At 37.8% G+C, this 15751-nt stretch overlaps 1 protein-coding gene across 6 annotated transcripts in view; it reads left to right on the top strand.

Moving 5' to 3' along the window:
- The window catches only part of LOC104021354 (uncharacterized), a 65711-nt gene that overhangs the window by 28657 nt on the left and 21303 nt on the right, over positions 1-15751 (top strand). For 5 of the 6 annotated variants that reach the window (XR_015699812.1, XR_015699813.1, XM_087736979.1 and 2 more), the window contains one exon: positions 5291-5393. Coding sequence is in view for 4 of the 6 variants with exons in the window: in XM_087736979.1 (XP_087593105.1) it covers positions 5291-5393 (103 nt within the window). In the remaining 2 variants the exon portion in view is untranslated. The remainder of the gene's footprint in view (positions 1-5290; positions 5394-15751) is intronic. The other variant, XM_087736980.1, reaches the window with a different exon arrangement.

Genomic DNA, 15751 nt, shown 5'->3' with positions numbered 1-15751 from the left:
TTAAGTGTTCTTAGAAATTGGGTAAGTTATATCTGCAGCTGTTCATTTTAGTGCTTGAACTTCAATTTCATTCTGCACAGCAGCAGGAGTTGCTTCCTGATGAACCAGCTTTGTAATGTGGTCTTTCCTTCTAGGACCATAAACCCTGCAATGTTAAGTGTGTTACTGAGATTGCAGAATCAAAATTTTGAAACATAGGAACAGATGTTGAACTTGTCTGTGTTCTGTTCATACCAGCTCTTTATGATTATGCATTGTAATACATTCTTTAATTAAATTGTTACATAGAAAGTTTTCTGTCTTGTTGTATAGAGTGAATAATGATTTGAAAAAGAGCAGTTTCTTCTTCCTTGTTGTTCAGTTTGCCTTGCTTATGGTATGTTAAGTAAATTTTCCAAATGAAATTGAGTATTTGTAGTATTTTCTGTATTTCCAGCCTCAATTCCCAGGTCTTACATTAAAAGTAAATAGAGCGTTATCTCCATTGTATGGGAAGCACATACATGCCTGAAATAGGATGTGAGAGCTGAGGCTGAAATACAGGAAATCGCTCTGTTGCCTTCCCCCGTCACCTGGTTCCTCCAGCAGTTCGGAAGAAACTCACCAGAGGAGTTTTCATCTGGAAAGCAGCCGCAGTAGCTTGAGAAAAAGGGGTGGGGAGTGGGGTTTGCTTTTCCATTTAAAATACAAAGTCATAGAATCCTAAGGAAAACATCTGCCCTTTAGGGCTGCAGGTAGGAATAATGTAGTCTCTTAAACGCTCTTTCCAACCATGTCTTTCCATACAAAATTAGACATGGGTCATTTGGGTTGCAAGCAGTAGTGTTCAAAACCAGAGCCATGTTATGTTAGGCAGTATGTTAACACATAAGGAAAACAGTTCCTGCTTTGAAGATTCTACCATCTAAATTTAAAGAGGAGAACCAAATATGTACATGAATACCAAGACAGGATGAGTTGAAAAATATTTGGAGCTCAGTGTAGATGTCTGGTGTGGCTGGACTAATTCTCACACAGGTCTGTCAAACTGGGTGCAAAGGTTTGCTTTTGCAACTGTGAAATCGCCGTATATCCCAGGCTTATGTAGGCCTATATACTGTAGTCTGAGCTGCTGTGTGGAGTATTGACTGTTCCTGACAACACAAAGTATCCTTGAAAAATCAAGAAATGCTTGCCTCCTTTCTCACTCTTCCTCGCCTGTTTATGTGGTTGTTGCCACTGATAGCTTGCTTCGTCAGCAGCAGCCCAGCGTGAGCAAGAAAGGGACCTGAATCAGCAGAGTAACCCCAGTGGTGTTTAATTTTTAATATCTCCTGCTTTGTGGTTTTCTGTTGAGGAGGAAGAAGGGGGTTATGACAGTGTCACAGCATCAGTGAGTTCATGGTTTAGAAGTACTGGCTGTTTTTCATATGAAAGGTATCTATTAATAGTACATCAGGTATTAGAGTTTGCTATATAAAAACTGTATGTGCTGTGTCTGTTATTTTTCTACTAACCCTTTGTTAACCAATTTACAACACATTGTTACGACTTGATGAACTATAACTTTGTTTTGCCATTTTTAGTTTTAATTATGATACTCTAAGATAAATTACTTTAAAATAGTCTATATACCCAGTTTTAATACTGGATTCACCCACTCAGAACAGGATTCAGCTTATTATTTTCATAGACCCTTGTATCTTGCATCTGTGGGCAGGGAAGTAAACCTAGAACTTAAATGGAATATTGAAGACATGGTACAGCTTAGAACCGGGAAGCAAATATGAATGCATAAGTATGTTTTCTGCAAGAGTATTTCCTATTATTTGTAGTGATTTAATTAATCTCTTGGTAGTTTTAGGAATGCTGAATGTTAAAAAAAAAAAAAAAAAGGATTTGTTGAGTTTGTGTCATGGCTGCATATTTTCTGTGTAGCAACAATTTTTTTACAACAATCTAGTGAAACTTTTTTTATTGGAAACATGATTGGTTTCTTATTTATATTATCTTGATCAGGACATCTGTTTCTGTATTCATAGAAGGAAATTCCTATCCTTTCAGTGATACATGATCTGCTGGAATAATACAACCTCTCCTACCTTGGCTCTGCTAAACCTTTTATTTTAGGGTTTGCCTACACGAGTATCGAGATAAACTAATAAAAACGTGAATCAAGTCTGCAGGATTTCCTACAGTGTTGTGGCAGGTATTTTCCAGGCTGGGAGCTTGGAGGCTGGGAAGTGAACTGTGTGTGTCTCTGTGTGAGTATGACTACATAGGGGCACTTAAGAAAGATGAAAGCAATTATATTTACTGTTACGGTACCTCAGAGTACCTCTGTGTGGATATGCCACTGGAATAGGAAGTAGAGTAAAATCGTCTTTCAACTTCATGAAGATTTAGGACTTAAGTCTAAACGTGCTAAAACAAGAAGGCCTTTCATTATTGAGTTGTGCTGATCGCCAGCTATAGAGTCAGGAAGTTTTCCTCCCTTGATATAAGCTGGCGTAGGTGAGCTTGTTTGTGTTGGGGTTTTGTCGTGTATTTGAGTTGGAATGGAGGATTTAGTAGTCTGTTAACATAATGGTCTCTCTGGGATACTCTTATAGTAGCCAGAATGCTTGGTGCAGCGTATTACAACTTCTGTGATAAACACCATTTCAGCAGCTGCCACTAGGACATACATCCATGTTCCTACATTGCTGAAGTTACTTAAATTCCTGAAATTGACCTGAGGTTTTTGAATGTTGACATGTTCAACAGTATTGCTTTTGGGAAAAATGTACTGTATACACGCAGGAAAATGGTACTAATATACAAGACATCAGTATTTCAAAAGCTAATATTCAATTTGCTGGTTGATGTAATGTTTTTTAAAAATGCAGCTTTACAGAAATGTGGGCAATTAAAATAAGTAGCACTAGAGTACGGAGATGTGTTAAATGGGCAATTTGAGAGTTCAGATCCAGCATGTAGTTTCTCAGGTCATTTTGAAGAGGAAAACATTTTTTTTTTTGAGTTTAAAATGTTTAGTTAAGTCTTAAAATTGGGGGAGGGGGAGACAGTTTGTTTTCTTATGGGTCTGTTACACTTACTAGAATTCTAATGAATAAATTTATATTTTCTTAGGCATAATAGTCTAGCATTTTTCACTGCCGGCTGTGTAAATTAACAATTGCTTCAAGTAATTTTAGAATTTTTTTGACATGTCTTCTAGTTCTTGAAATCAGGGACACGCATTCAACTTTGAGTAGTGAATAAACATCAAAACATACAGCAAGAAGGACGAGACGTGGTTTTGTTTGATCACAACTTTAATTCAGTTCATCTAACAACTGCCTGCATGTAGTAACAACTTCAAGGTGTTATCCTTTTCCCTCCTGTTCCTGTGTATTAGAGGAAAGATGCCGTTAGTGTGAAGAAAGGTTCCTCTGTCTTTTCAGTGCTAAGTCATAAAAAAATATGGTGCTGTGCAGGATGATGCTGTTCCTTCGCCCAGAGGAGGGAGGACTCCTTTAAGGAGTCATGGCTCCATTCTTTTCATCTGACCAAAAAAAGTGTCCGCTCTGCTCCACACGTCAACCCCTGTGTTTTGAAGTTGGGGCAGTTGAATTCTAACAGCGTCTGTATCCTTCCTGTCTGCTGAGTATTTAATGTCCGATGTTTTCAAAAATGTCACTGGTTACTGTATTTGTAAAGAAATAGGCTTTTTGCTAAAATCTGTTAAAAGTGTTACACTAGGAGGAAAAATGATATTTTAAAATGGTCTTCATGATTTCACGCACAATTGGGAAGCTATTTAATGCTTCAGAAGTATTATATGTAAGGAAAAAAGTTGGAATAAACTAAAAATGGGTTATTCAGTCATGTATATTAATTTCCTGGTATAGCAAACATCTGGCTTGGATCTTCCAAAATCCAGTTGTTCCTTTCTTCCAGGAAAATGTCCTCTTCAGTATCCTAAGTAGCTATATGTTCAATTTTCCTTTACTTTTCTACATTTTTAGTAGAATAGCTACCAAATCTACAAGAATTCTTTAGACAGCACATTTAGACAGTTATGAAGTCCATAACAAAAAAAAAAACCCAAAACTTCAGTATGTTTTTCATGCTTTCATGAAATATATTCCTTCCTATTGGCATAAAAAAAAAGACAAACACTGAAAGAAATCCCCTAGTATCTTTTAGTCAGACTCCTGCTTTTTTTGAATTTTACATTGATTTAAGTAAGCCAAGAATTTCATGTAAGGTTACCAGAGAACCTTTAGAAACTGTGTTCACGCTCATTAACAAAAAAGCTGACTTCCAGAGAGAAGAAATACCCTGCTGCAGAGCTCCATACTTGGGAGTAGTGCTGTGTGAGAAACGCCTGACCAGTAGATTTTGATACCTTGTGCAGTCCTATTTCATATGTATGATGGAAATAGTTGTGCTTGTGCTTTGGGACAAGTAAGAGACACGTAGGAACAGACTTGTATTTTGAGCAGGTTTGACATTTTTAGCGATTCGAAGGTAGACCGAAGGTGGTTCTTACTGGTGGATGCAAATTCTTGAAGAAATAGTCTTTGCCCTCAGTGGGACCTAATGTTCACTCTAAGGCTTTTGCCAGTGTATTGGTAGATTGGTAGATCTTTCAGTGGCAGAAAAGAGATTTTTTAGAGAAGTAAAATCTTTGAGAGAGAGAGAGAGTGCTTATCTGCAAGGGCAGGTGTGTTAGTTGACTGTAGAGTAGGGAGCAGAGTACTGGTTGGGTTGACCTTTAGAGGAGTGTCTGCTTTCTTCTCTGGAAACGTGGTGGCTTTTACAAGTTTTGTTCTCCCATTTAACTCCCCAGGACTGGGTTTTGAATTCTTTTCTGTGAGTAGGTCTGCTTAATTCTTGATGCTAAGAGAAGTAAACCTGGCTTTCTAACTTGACCCCAAAGTACTCCTCGGTGCACTTAAAATAAGAGGAAAGTTTGTTTGCCAGTTCGACCGAGAGTGAAGCGAAGTATTTAGTTTCTTATGACGTACTGTTAGTTATGGTACTTGATTCTTTGAGAACGCTGGAGAAGCAGCACAGTATCCTAGCAGTCTGAAATATCGAATAGTTGATTTCATGGTAGCAAAATAAAAAAGATAATGAAACATTAACAAAACTATAGTGATGCTGGATGAAAAGTCATTGAATGAAAATTGTAGTTTGTAGCAGTGAGCACTAAACATTTCCATTAGATTTAACTTGAATGCTGAGCTACAGTTATTTTTCAGTTTGGTAAATTTAACTGATGGTCTGCATCTAAGCTAATCTACTTTTGACTTTTTTGAAGCAGGGTCCTCGGGAAGCTGTTATTTGGCTTGCTGTACACCATAAGCGAAAAGAAGCTGTAGAAATCTTCTCCAGAGAGATTGCACCAGCTGGAACTGGCATGGGTAAATATTCACACTGTCTTTTAAGAATTTTGAAGTTACACCCCCACACACCCCACCCCCCACCCCAGCATGACTAGTCGTGTTCAGTTTGATTGCACTGTGTGTAGTAAAATGGTAATTTTTTAAAAGGTATTTATGTTTGATGTAGAAATGAGACCTGCAGACATTAGAAAAATAATAAAATGAAAGTTTTGGAAGTCCACCTTTCTGTTCCTTTGAAACTCTTTATCCTTCTGTTGCTGCTGCTGGCCCTTCCTGCCTTTTTTTCCTTTTCCTCATTTGTCTTTGTTTTCCTACCCATGGTTACACTGAGTTGCAACAGTGTCTTACTCTATTTCACCATGTTATTAAAACTCAGTAATGCTATTAGACCTCCCTGGCAATAAACATTAAGAATGTTATTCAGCTGTCAAACTTACCACACTGTCTGGCTGTAACATTGCAGTTTATGAAGAGCTGTACAGTTTGAGGGTTTTGAAGGTTCTCTTCAGCACTTAGTTATCTGATGTTACTGCAAAAGGTTTTTATAGATACTGCTATACTTCTAACGTGTTTAATGTGTAGCTGCTTGTGTAGGTAATTACAACTTTCAGATATAATTAAAAACTTTTTAATATGATACTGCAGTGAGAATGCTAACAACCTGCATCTAGTTCTTTATTCACAGTGTAAATTAACTACTCAAATTCTGGTCCTGCACTATTAAGTCTAACTTCAAATTAATCCGTCTTTAACATTTGATTTTTGTATGAATTTGTGGTGTACTGCAGCTATTGCAAAATTTATTTTTTGGCTTGTGAGGTAAAGTCAAAATACTGTGATTTAATTATGTCTGTCTTAGTTTCGAGTGTATATTTTAAGTATTCGCATAAGGGTCACCTAGTGTGAAATGATCTATGCTTCTATTTTTTATCAAATATTTGTTCCAAAAAACCTTTACATTTGTTCTTTATAAATGTCATTGGATTCTCTTCACTTTCTAGGAGGACTTACTGTTTGATTATTTTGAGCAAACTCTTTTTTCTTTTTTTTTTTTTTTCCTTCTGTTCTCCTTCCAAGTCACTTAAGTGTCACCACTGTATCCATCTCAGTTGTAAGAAGCACGTTCATGCATTGTGATTTCCTGCTTGCATTATGGATACTTATCCCACTTTTATTATCCATTTAAAATTTGGACAGCTTATTTTGAGGACTGAAGCTTAGATATTTTGCAATGGCTTCTACATATCTTATGGAAGAATATATTGAGGATTTACATAGATCTTCAAAACTAAATTACATGAGCTTAATCTGAATCTTGCAACTTCCATAGCAAATCTAGAATCCTGATCAATGGAGGGGTGGTTAGGTATTGCCTTGCAGTTAAGGAACTAATAAACATTTTATTTTCAGTGGATTCAAAATTGTATGGAAGCGTGCACATTCTGTGTTTTAGTCTTTACAGTGGTAGCAGAGATATAGTTAATGCAGGGTAAGTTGTTTTTTGCTTGGTTTTTTGTTTGTTTGTTGGGTTTTTTCCCAGTTGTGTTTATAGAGGCAAGGTCAGTGCATTGTCCTTTTTTTTTTTTTTTTTTTTTTTTTTTCTCCCCCCCTTCCCCTCCTACAACATAGAATATGATCATGTAGAACTAATTGGGAATATTCATTGAGATAATTTTTAGAGATTTGGCAATTCTGAAGGCTGGTTAGTAGGTCAGCATTTAGCATAGATGTAAGTTGCTTTTGAAGACTGGTTTTTGTAATGAATGAAATATGGTATTGTCACACTTGGACCAAATTACCATTTCTGTAATTAGTTAAGGATTCATAATTGAAGTAGTTTCTCCTTTTTCATTATTCAAGTAGACTATGTAACATACCTGAAAGTAACGATCTATACTTACTCTTTATTTTACATATGCATAGACAATCCCCTAGCAATTATCTTTTTGAACAAAGGAAACCTGGGTAGATTTTAAAACAATTACTTATTTGTAAGATCCAAAGCTAATGGATGTGTACTTGTCTCTCCAAATTCTTAATCTGTGCCTCTTCTTTCATAAAGCAACTGCTGTGCATATAAACCTTGTTTGAAGTCTGGAAGTGCTAGGTTTATTAAGGTTTCAGTTTTTTCCTTTCACCACCATTCTTCACAGAATGAAAAAAGTCAAAAATCTGCACTACCTGGGTTGGGTGGAGTATGTCCAGTATTGAAATTGAGTTACAATTCAATAAGCAAGCTTTCAGTTCATGTTATCAGTGCTCTTCGTGATGAAACAGATACGTTCCTGTGTAGAATCAGGTTAGGCAGCCCATGTGGATGATGGGGGGGCGTGCTGGTTTTGTTTCCTAAAGGGACAGCTTAAACTTTGTAGAACATCCTGTAACATTTATTCTCAAAAAAAAAAAAAAAATATCTGTTTCAATTCATAAAACCACTGCTAATGAGCAGCAATGGCAAGGAGCATATTTCTGGAATCATCTGGGACATCTGGTGACAAATAGCACTTCTGCTTGCCAGGTACAGGACTGCAACAAGGATTTTGGCCTCCGTGATGTAAATTACTAGTGTCAGAGGATATCAGAGCTGTTTACTGACATGCTTCCGAGTGCTTGAACAACCCCATAAATAGTCTTTTTTTAATTTGTTGAAGATATATTGAGACTGCTTCATACAGTCACTTCTTTCAGTTGCTGCTGTCTGGTAGATTTCCATGTTACCTACACAGGTAAACTCTGTGTATGCAGAGAAGGGTCAGATTTGGGATCGAAGTGCTTAGGAGGCTGCTTGTTGATGTGGGGTACTTGTGCTTATGAAGAGTCTTTTTTTCTTTTCTTATTTTCTTCAGTGAGACTTAGCAAAAAAAAAAAAAAAAAAAAAAAGGCACAGTATTGCCAAACAATAATTAGTGGTGTACGAACTGAATCAGCTTAATGATGCTTAGTTTCTGACAGTGGTGTAGGCTGCCAGAACTTGCTGTGAAGAGCAGAACAAGGAACGCCCGCTGCTTAATTGTCTTAAAACAGACAGCTCCATAGACAAGACTTAAATTAAAACTCTTGTTGGATAGATGTATAAGTGATCTTGGGAACAGAAGCCAGAACCAAGATGTTGTTGTCCTAGGTGAATTCTCTAATAACAGGACCTGATTTTCAGTTCCCACCCCTTCTCCCTCGGCTTTTTCTCCCCCTCTGTTTCACTGGGCCATTTCTGCAAATGATTACTGTTCTCCAAAGTGTAACAGCTTCAGCGAGAAGCAGAGCATGCCCTACGGGAGTTTGGTCACTTTTACAGGAGGGCTGGAGTGTCCACAGACAAAGAACCCAGAACTTGAACTTCCCATACCCTGAGTAAGTGCTCTGGGCAGTGAGCTCCTGAGGTCCCTTTTTGTACAGTGCTGCACCACTTTTTCCTTGCTGGGCATTGAGTGAAAACAGCTGTTCTGCCCATCCCACATGAGTCTATGTATGATGTAACCTTGTGTGGCTTTGGTTTGCCAAAATGGTGGCAGTTGTGGGGATGCACACCAGGTGAGGTTTTAAGCATGTGTGGCTTTTCCTGTTGAAAACAGAGGCACCTTTTAAGCAACAAAGCCCTGCATTTCAAGGGTTGCCAGCTTGGTCTTGCCCCCCCAGCTCTCCTGTGTTAGTAGTGACTATAAGCATGATTGCAAATAGCCCTTCTTTCTTATTTTCTATATGCTTTTAATGAAAAACTGAGGAAAAGCAGGAACAAATCATAAATCCTTCATAACCAGCAGCAAGGAGAAAGGAGGAGTTGCTGATTTGTAGGGTGATGTCGCCTGAACTGAAACACTTCATTCCATTATTTTTTGGACATTTTGAGAGTGACCTTTAAGAAACAAAGAACGCTTATTTGGTCTGTACCAAACAAAAAGGAAAAAAGAAAAAAAGGAAAAGCTTTGCTCTTCTGCTTGGACTGTATGTAGTGATGGTGAAGTATGGTTTTTAACTATATTCTTCTTTCACCTCAGTAGCAGTTTGGTGTTTGTTAGATGTGTGGACAGTGGTACAGATAATAATTTTCATATCTAGCACCTTTCATCCAAGAATCTTTAGCAACCTGTGTAAACACAATTGACTAAGCTTTCTAACGTCTAGTAACATCGGAAAGTATTCTGTCTGCTTTACAGATGGTTTCCTGAGATAGTGGAAGGACGCCTAACCACAAAAGAATTTTAATTGAGTCCTTGGTTCTGCTTTCCCTGTAAGAAATGCTAGAGAGGAACTCCACCAATATTTAAGGGTACCAGGCTGGCTAAAATTTAAGAACAGGGAGTAGAGGAGAAGAGGAATAGAGAAAGGAGATTTGATGGTTCAGAAGAAGGGTGGGCATTCCTAAGAGCTCCTGCTCTGGTCCGTGGGACTTTCCAGTATGCCTGTCTGAGGGGGAGGCAGGACCAAGCCTAGGCTATTAGATTTACCTGTGTTTATGAGCTACATCTTTTGAGATTAAATCCAGGAGCGCTGTCACTCTTGGTGTTTCGTCAGGTTGTTTCAGCCTGCTAGTTGCTACTTGTGGAGCCCTGAGCTAGATTTGGTAGGCAATTTTATTTTGACAATAGTATCATAATATGAGAATTATAAATTGTAGGTAAAATAGGTATTAATTCCTTTTAATAGCCAGTACTAAAAGCCTAGTTTTTGCGGCTTTCACTTAGGCTAAATTTAAATCACTTGAGTCAAAATTTTTTGAGCTATTTGCCTGATAAACTTTTTGAGGGAGTTTTCAGTTACAGTTTTAATTTAAGACATTGCAAGGAACAACAGTAAGACGAAAAGAATTCTTTTTCTTCCTGTTATTAAAAGGCATATTGTAACAATTTTGTTGAGGAGTTATCTTCCTAATGCTTCACAGCAAGAGAGTTAAAACTTAGGATGTTAGGTCTTGAGTGTCAGAGATGTGCTTTTTAGCTCTTGTAGTGAATTTAAAGTCTTAATGTCAGTATTTCTTAACTTTTGACTAATTTTGCAGCTTTATGTCAAAACATTTTTGGTTATTATATGTTTTTTTGTGTATTTGTATATGTAAAGGATAATAAAACTTAGACCTCATAAAAGGAGATCACTGTAACTTTTAATCAATTAGAGTGCTTGTTCCCCCATCCCACCCCATTTACGGTAGATCTTCACTTCTGATAATCAGTAGACAGACAACAATCTCAAGGCGTCGTGCTGATTTGAAATGTCCTATTTCTTTTGAAATCTCATCCTCTGTGACAGAAAGGAATGTTACCTATATGTTGGAATGGGCTGAAGCATGTGTGCGCTTGTGCTCTGCAATATAGACAAGGAGTTAGACCTGCAAGAGAAAAGTTTGGGAAGGTGGCATCTTTCAAAAAGCTTCCATAACCAAGAGTGAAAGACTGAGATTTTCATAGCTATTCCCTAACATTTTTTTTCTTTTTTGAATGCTTTTTTTGAATTCTCATTGGTTTTGTTGAAGACCAGTGGGGCACATGAGTGTACTTGCACAGAAATTTTCGCAAGTAGTATCAAAACTGCAGATGAGATTCTTAAGCCCTGAGGAGAATTTGAAGTTACTGTATATAGACATGCCATACATTAGAGAGTGACTTGTTATTTATTTTCTGTTTGGAATGGAAGTCTTTTACTGTAAACTTCTGTTGAGCATGGTATTTAGTTTGCCAGTTTGAACACTTATTCAGTTTTCATTTGGTTTATGTTCTTCTGATGGGCTGAAACGGATACAAGCTATTAAAAAAAAAAAGCCAAACACACTCCAATCTTTTTATCTTTTTTTACAATTAACACCTGAGTTTGTTAAACTTTCAATTAGTAAAATTATGCTTTCTGTTTATTTCTCAATACTCTGAAAGTTGATAATAGCCTTTTTTTTTTAACAGCAACTAGCAAGTTTATTTGGTTTTATGCATGTATGGTCGCCTGAAAAAAATAAAAACTTTAAATGTATCTGTAATGTTCAGTCTTAATAATGGGATCTTCGCAGCTATTTTCCTGTTCTATAAAGTGAGCTTTTCTATACTTGGCAGTGAAGAATCCTAGGCACACAGACTCAGATTTTTAAGTTGGTAGTAGCCTGTGGGAGTTCAGTCCAGTTCTGCTGTGGTTCTGCATTGCCCAGTCTACAGAAATTCACCCTCACTTCATAAAAGCTAGCAAACGCAGACGAGGTTTGTACTACTCAGTGAAAGTATCTTGATTATATACCATCTGGTCAGCCCTATGGTTAGCATTTAAATAATTTGTGTTGATGCGGTGTATTTATTTTATCTTATTTAATTCAGATATTTTATTCTGAATAAAATGCAGTGTAGAAGAGGCTCAAGAAGTGCCTTGCTGTGGGAAACTGGCATTTATAGTTTAATAGTGGTTCAGTAGCTAAGAAATGTTTTACTAATAGCTGAAATCATGTGCTGACCCTTATTTCACATTAAAATGACCGGAGTTTGACACTAAGATGACAGCTGGTTAATACAACTTGAGATTTTAAAGTGCTTGAGTATATGTAAATATTATGACTGATCTCCTAAGTGTGTTGGAAGATACTTCCAGAAACGTCCTGGTTCTAACAGTTTACTGCAGTCCTTATTTTTTGAAAATAATATTGCAGAAGATAGTTTATCTGCTGTATTCAGAGGACATAGATAGAATAATTAAGATCATATAATTGACCCCTGTAGACAAAGATTGTATGTATTTTGTACTTCTACTCAGCTATATTGTAAGAAGTGTTGAGTATAAAACCTTGGATTTCAGATTTGTCTAGTTCGATCAGCTAAAATAATGCTTGAGAAAGAGACTTCTTTGATGTCTGTTTTTTATATATAAACACATCATATATATCGTTCCTTAGAATATGCGGTAAATAGAATAATCTTTTGGTTGAGCTAATTCAGTCACCAGAAATATAAGGGACAAACCATTTAGGGTCAAAAACTGTAAGTTGGTGAGCAAGAGACATTATTGTATTTTGGAACTCTGAAGTTTCAAAGAAAATAGTGTCACCTGTTGAATTTAAAGTACTTTAAAGCTTTTTAGGTTTCCACTAGTCAGAGCATTTTCATGCTTTTTTACTGAAAAACATTTTACAAAATGTTTCATGCAGTCTAGCATCTTTCATATATTGCATAATGTTTTAATCCGATGAAAAATATACAGATTTGTACAGAAACATTCATTATTTTTTGACAGAAGTAGATTAAAGAATAAGAAGTAATAAGCCAAAATTGGGTGTGGCCATTAAAGTAGGATTTGAATAAAACGGAGGAACTATTAAGGAAGGAAAACATAAGGCTTCCCACCATCAGAAAATCCAGTGGGGAATTACGAGAGCTGGAAGGAATGAAGCTTGTTTTGCTGGGAATTTGCATCTCATAGGTTGATTGCAGGTTCTAACCAGAGCTTTTCCTGCCGTGGGGCATTTTACAGGGTGCCGTATCTGTGGCATAGATTATAACGTATTAGAACATGGTGGTTGGTTGGGCTGATTTTAAGTATTCCTTTTGCCAGGGCTGGTTTTCAGTGGATCCACTCCCTGGAACGCTTGTGTGAACACCAGATCTGGTGCAGGGGAGGAGAGAAGAATGAGTGACAAAGGATGAGGAGGGGGGAGCTGTGATAGCCCTGACAGAGAGCAACACTGGCTTTCCTAGTACTCTTTTTTTTGTTTGCCTGCTACCATTGTTCATGAAATTTATCAGAAACGTGCTGTCTTTTCCAGCATATCGTATATGAGCTTTAAAAGTATATGAGCTTTAAAAGTATAAAAGCTTTAAAACCAATACGTTTAAACTTTTAAACTCATCATCCTTGGATGAGTTTTGTAGGGTGAGAAAATAAAAAAGATTGAGAGGCAGCTGGAGAGAGAAAGCATTCTGGAGGATCAGAAACGGTGGAACTGCTGTATCAAGGAGTATATCTTGAGTGGACTTTACGTTGTATTATCTACATGCAATCCATCGCTAGACGGCTGCCAACTCATGGGCGGGGTGGTGGTCATGGGGTGTTAGCGTGCTTTGATGTTCTTGAGATTCCTCTCCATCCTTCAGATTTGGGTGAAATTTGCCATTGGACCCAAAATTTGGGGTCTTGCAGGTGTGCTGGAAGAATCATGAACACAAAGGGAAAAAACTGACAAATACAGATATACATACATGTACTCTCAGAGGATGATGGTTTAGTTTTCCTAAGGTAGTTGGGCTGAAAATGCATAAGATTGAAAGTAGGCTAGAGGGAAGAGTCATAAAATGAAAAGGCAGGTTAAGACTGCATGAAGAATTGCGCAGATGAACCAAAGAGCAGCACTTGCTAAATAATAAATAATTCCTTATTTTGTAGATTCCATGTAGATTTAAACCTTTAGGCACAGAATCCAAAGGAAAGGTCCTATACCAGTGCTTAGTCAACTAGAAAGAAGTAAATTTAGTGGACTTGGTGCCTGACATTTCTCCAATCATGCCATGCATTTGGGAGTTAATGAAATCAGTGGAATTCAAGTGGTGTAATCTGCAGTACTGACTCCTTCCTTTTAAATGCCCAGCCACCTGGAGAATTGGTAGTTATCGGGCTAGGTCCTCCGGCGGTACGAGGGAAAACATTCTTGGCAGTGGTGGGCTTTTGGATCATATACACTTGAAGCAAAATAAATATCATGATATTCAGTGTGATGATTGCAGCAGACAAATACTGTACCTACAGATGAACATGAACAGAATATAAATAGATTGAAAAGAAGGTCTCCAACTTAAAGGCATTCTGCTCGCTTTGCAATGCATCCCTTTTGTGCCATTCTGAGGCACAGACGCTGGCAGATAGTGATGGTGAGTTGTTCATCAACTTGAAGTGAAGCAGCTTGTTCAAGAGGGTGACTGGTGGCAGATAGGATGACACTGTACTTAGTGATACTTGATCTGCCTTGAGAACTCATGAACGGAGCTCTGGTACCAAAAAGTGGTCAGGTAAAGTTTCTGGGGAAGGAGATCAACAGCTTCGGTTTAGCTGATAATCTTATCAACTTGATACTGCAGCCTGATGGATACCCTCTACAAGTATGACAAATTACTCATGTCATTGTACGTAACAAGTCTTCTTCCAGAAAGGCAGGAGGGAGAGCATCTGTGCAGATATTTAAGCAATCAATGTAAAGTAAGCATAAAGTACAGCATGAGTACATCTTTTTAAAGATGTCTTGGGACAACAGTTGATCTAAGGAGATCGCAGTTGACTTAGCAGAAGTAAGTCTGGCCACAGTGACAAGCCCGCTCTTACCTGGTTGTGCTTCACCTTCCATTGCCGCCTTTGTTTTACTGGAGGAATGTAATGGGGATCTGAGCCCTGGGTTGAGGCGAGGTGTTGTGCTCTAGTGCTATTTACACAAATAACAAATCACTGATTATAAGCCAGAATCGGTTTAAGATTTGCTTCATCTTCTCTGCCTGAAGTCTAAATAGGAATTGCATATAGTTAAAATTAAATTGTACTCCCGAGTGCTCCGATCTTACTTACGTTAACATAAAAAATGGATCAGATAATTGTAAGATAGAAATGAATAACATTGCAACTGGGATATCGGTGTAGCTTTGCTCTGCAATTGCATTTATGTGCGGGGGTAGCTGTAGTATCTCCAGAGACAGATCTGCTGTTACAGTAGCTTATGCTGGAGACCTTTGCAAGACTAGCGATAGCGAGCAGCAGTGGAAGGTTATTGTAGCCTTGAGGTGTGAGCGTTGGTTGCTCTTAGATGGGTTGTTTCCTCGTCAGTGTTCAGCGGACTGCTTTGTTGTAGGAGCCAAGTTGCGTTGTGTGAGAGCAGGCAAGTGAAGAGCTTTCTTTGAGAGCTTTCAGGAAGTTGAAATTGATGTCGGAGCAAAATCTGGTATCCTTAATGAGCAGTTCAGCTGCCCAGCAGGAAGTGAGCCATGTGACAGTCCACAGATAATTTAAATTAACTAACTTTATGAACCTATATTTTCAACATGACCTTACCGTATCTAGCCTCCTTCCCCAACAACCTAAATAAACAAACTAGGCGCATAATTCAATAAAAGAACTGCAGTTGCTTTTAATGTTGAATGGCAGTTTTCTGCTTGAAAGAGTGCACGGGTAATATGTATAGGGCTGAATCTTCACCGGATCATTTAAAATTGTGTAACGCTAACGGGTTCTTTTACATTCTATCCACTACCACGTTTTTTGCAGCAGAACTTAGCGGGTAGGGAGGTGGTTATTCATGGCTTTTTTGTTTTGTTTTGTTTTTTGTTGAAGGCATTCTTTTTTTCCTGTACTAAAAAACATCATAGGCTTTTTTGGGGAAAGAGGGGGAGTTAATACCGGTTGTTCTCAACTGTAGCACCTTCTAAAGGTTGCTGTGTTTT

This window comes from Nipponia nippon, unplaced genomic scaffold, assembly GCF_047370975.1.
Source record: "Nipponia nippon isolate SJK-2023a ecotype South Korea unplaced genomic scaffold, ASM4737097v1 scaffold_6, whole genome shotgun sequence".
NCBI lineage: Eukaryota > Metazoa > Chordata > Aves > Pelecaniformes > Threskiornithidae > Nipponia > Nipponia nippon.
This window is presented reverse-complemented; position numbering and strand designations above follow the sequence as displayed.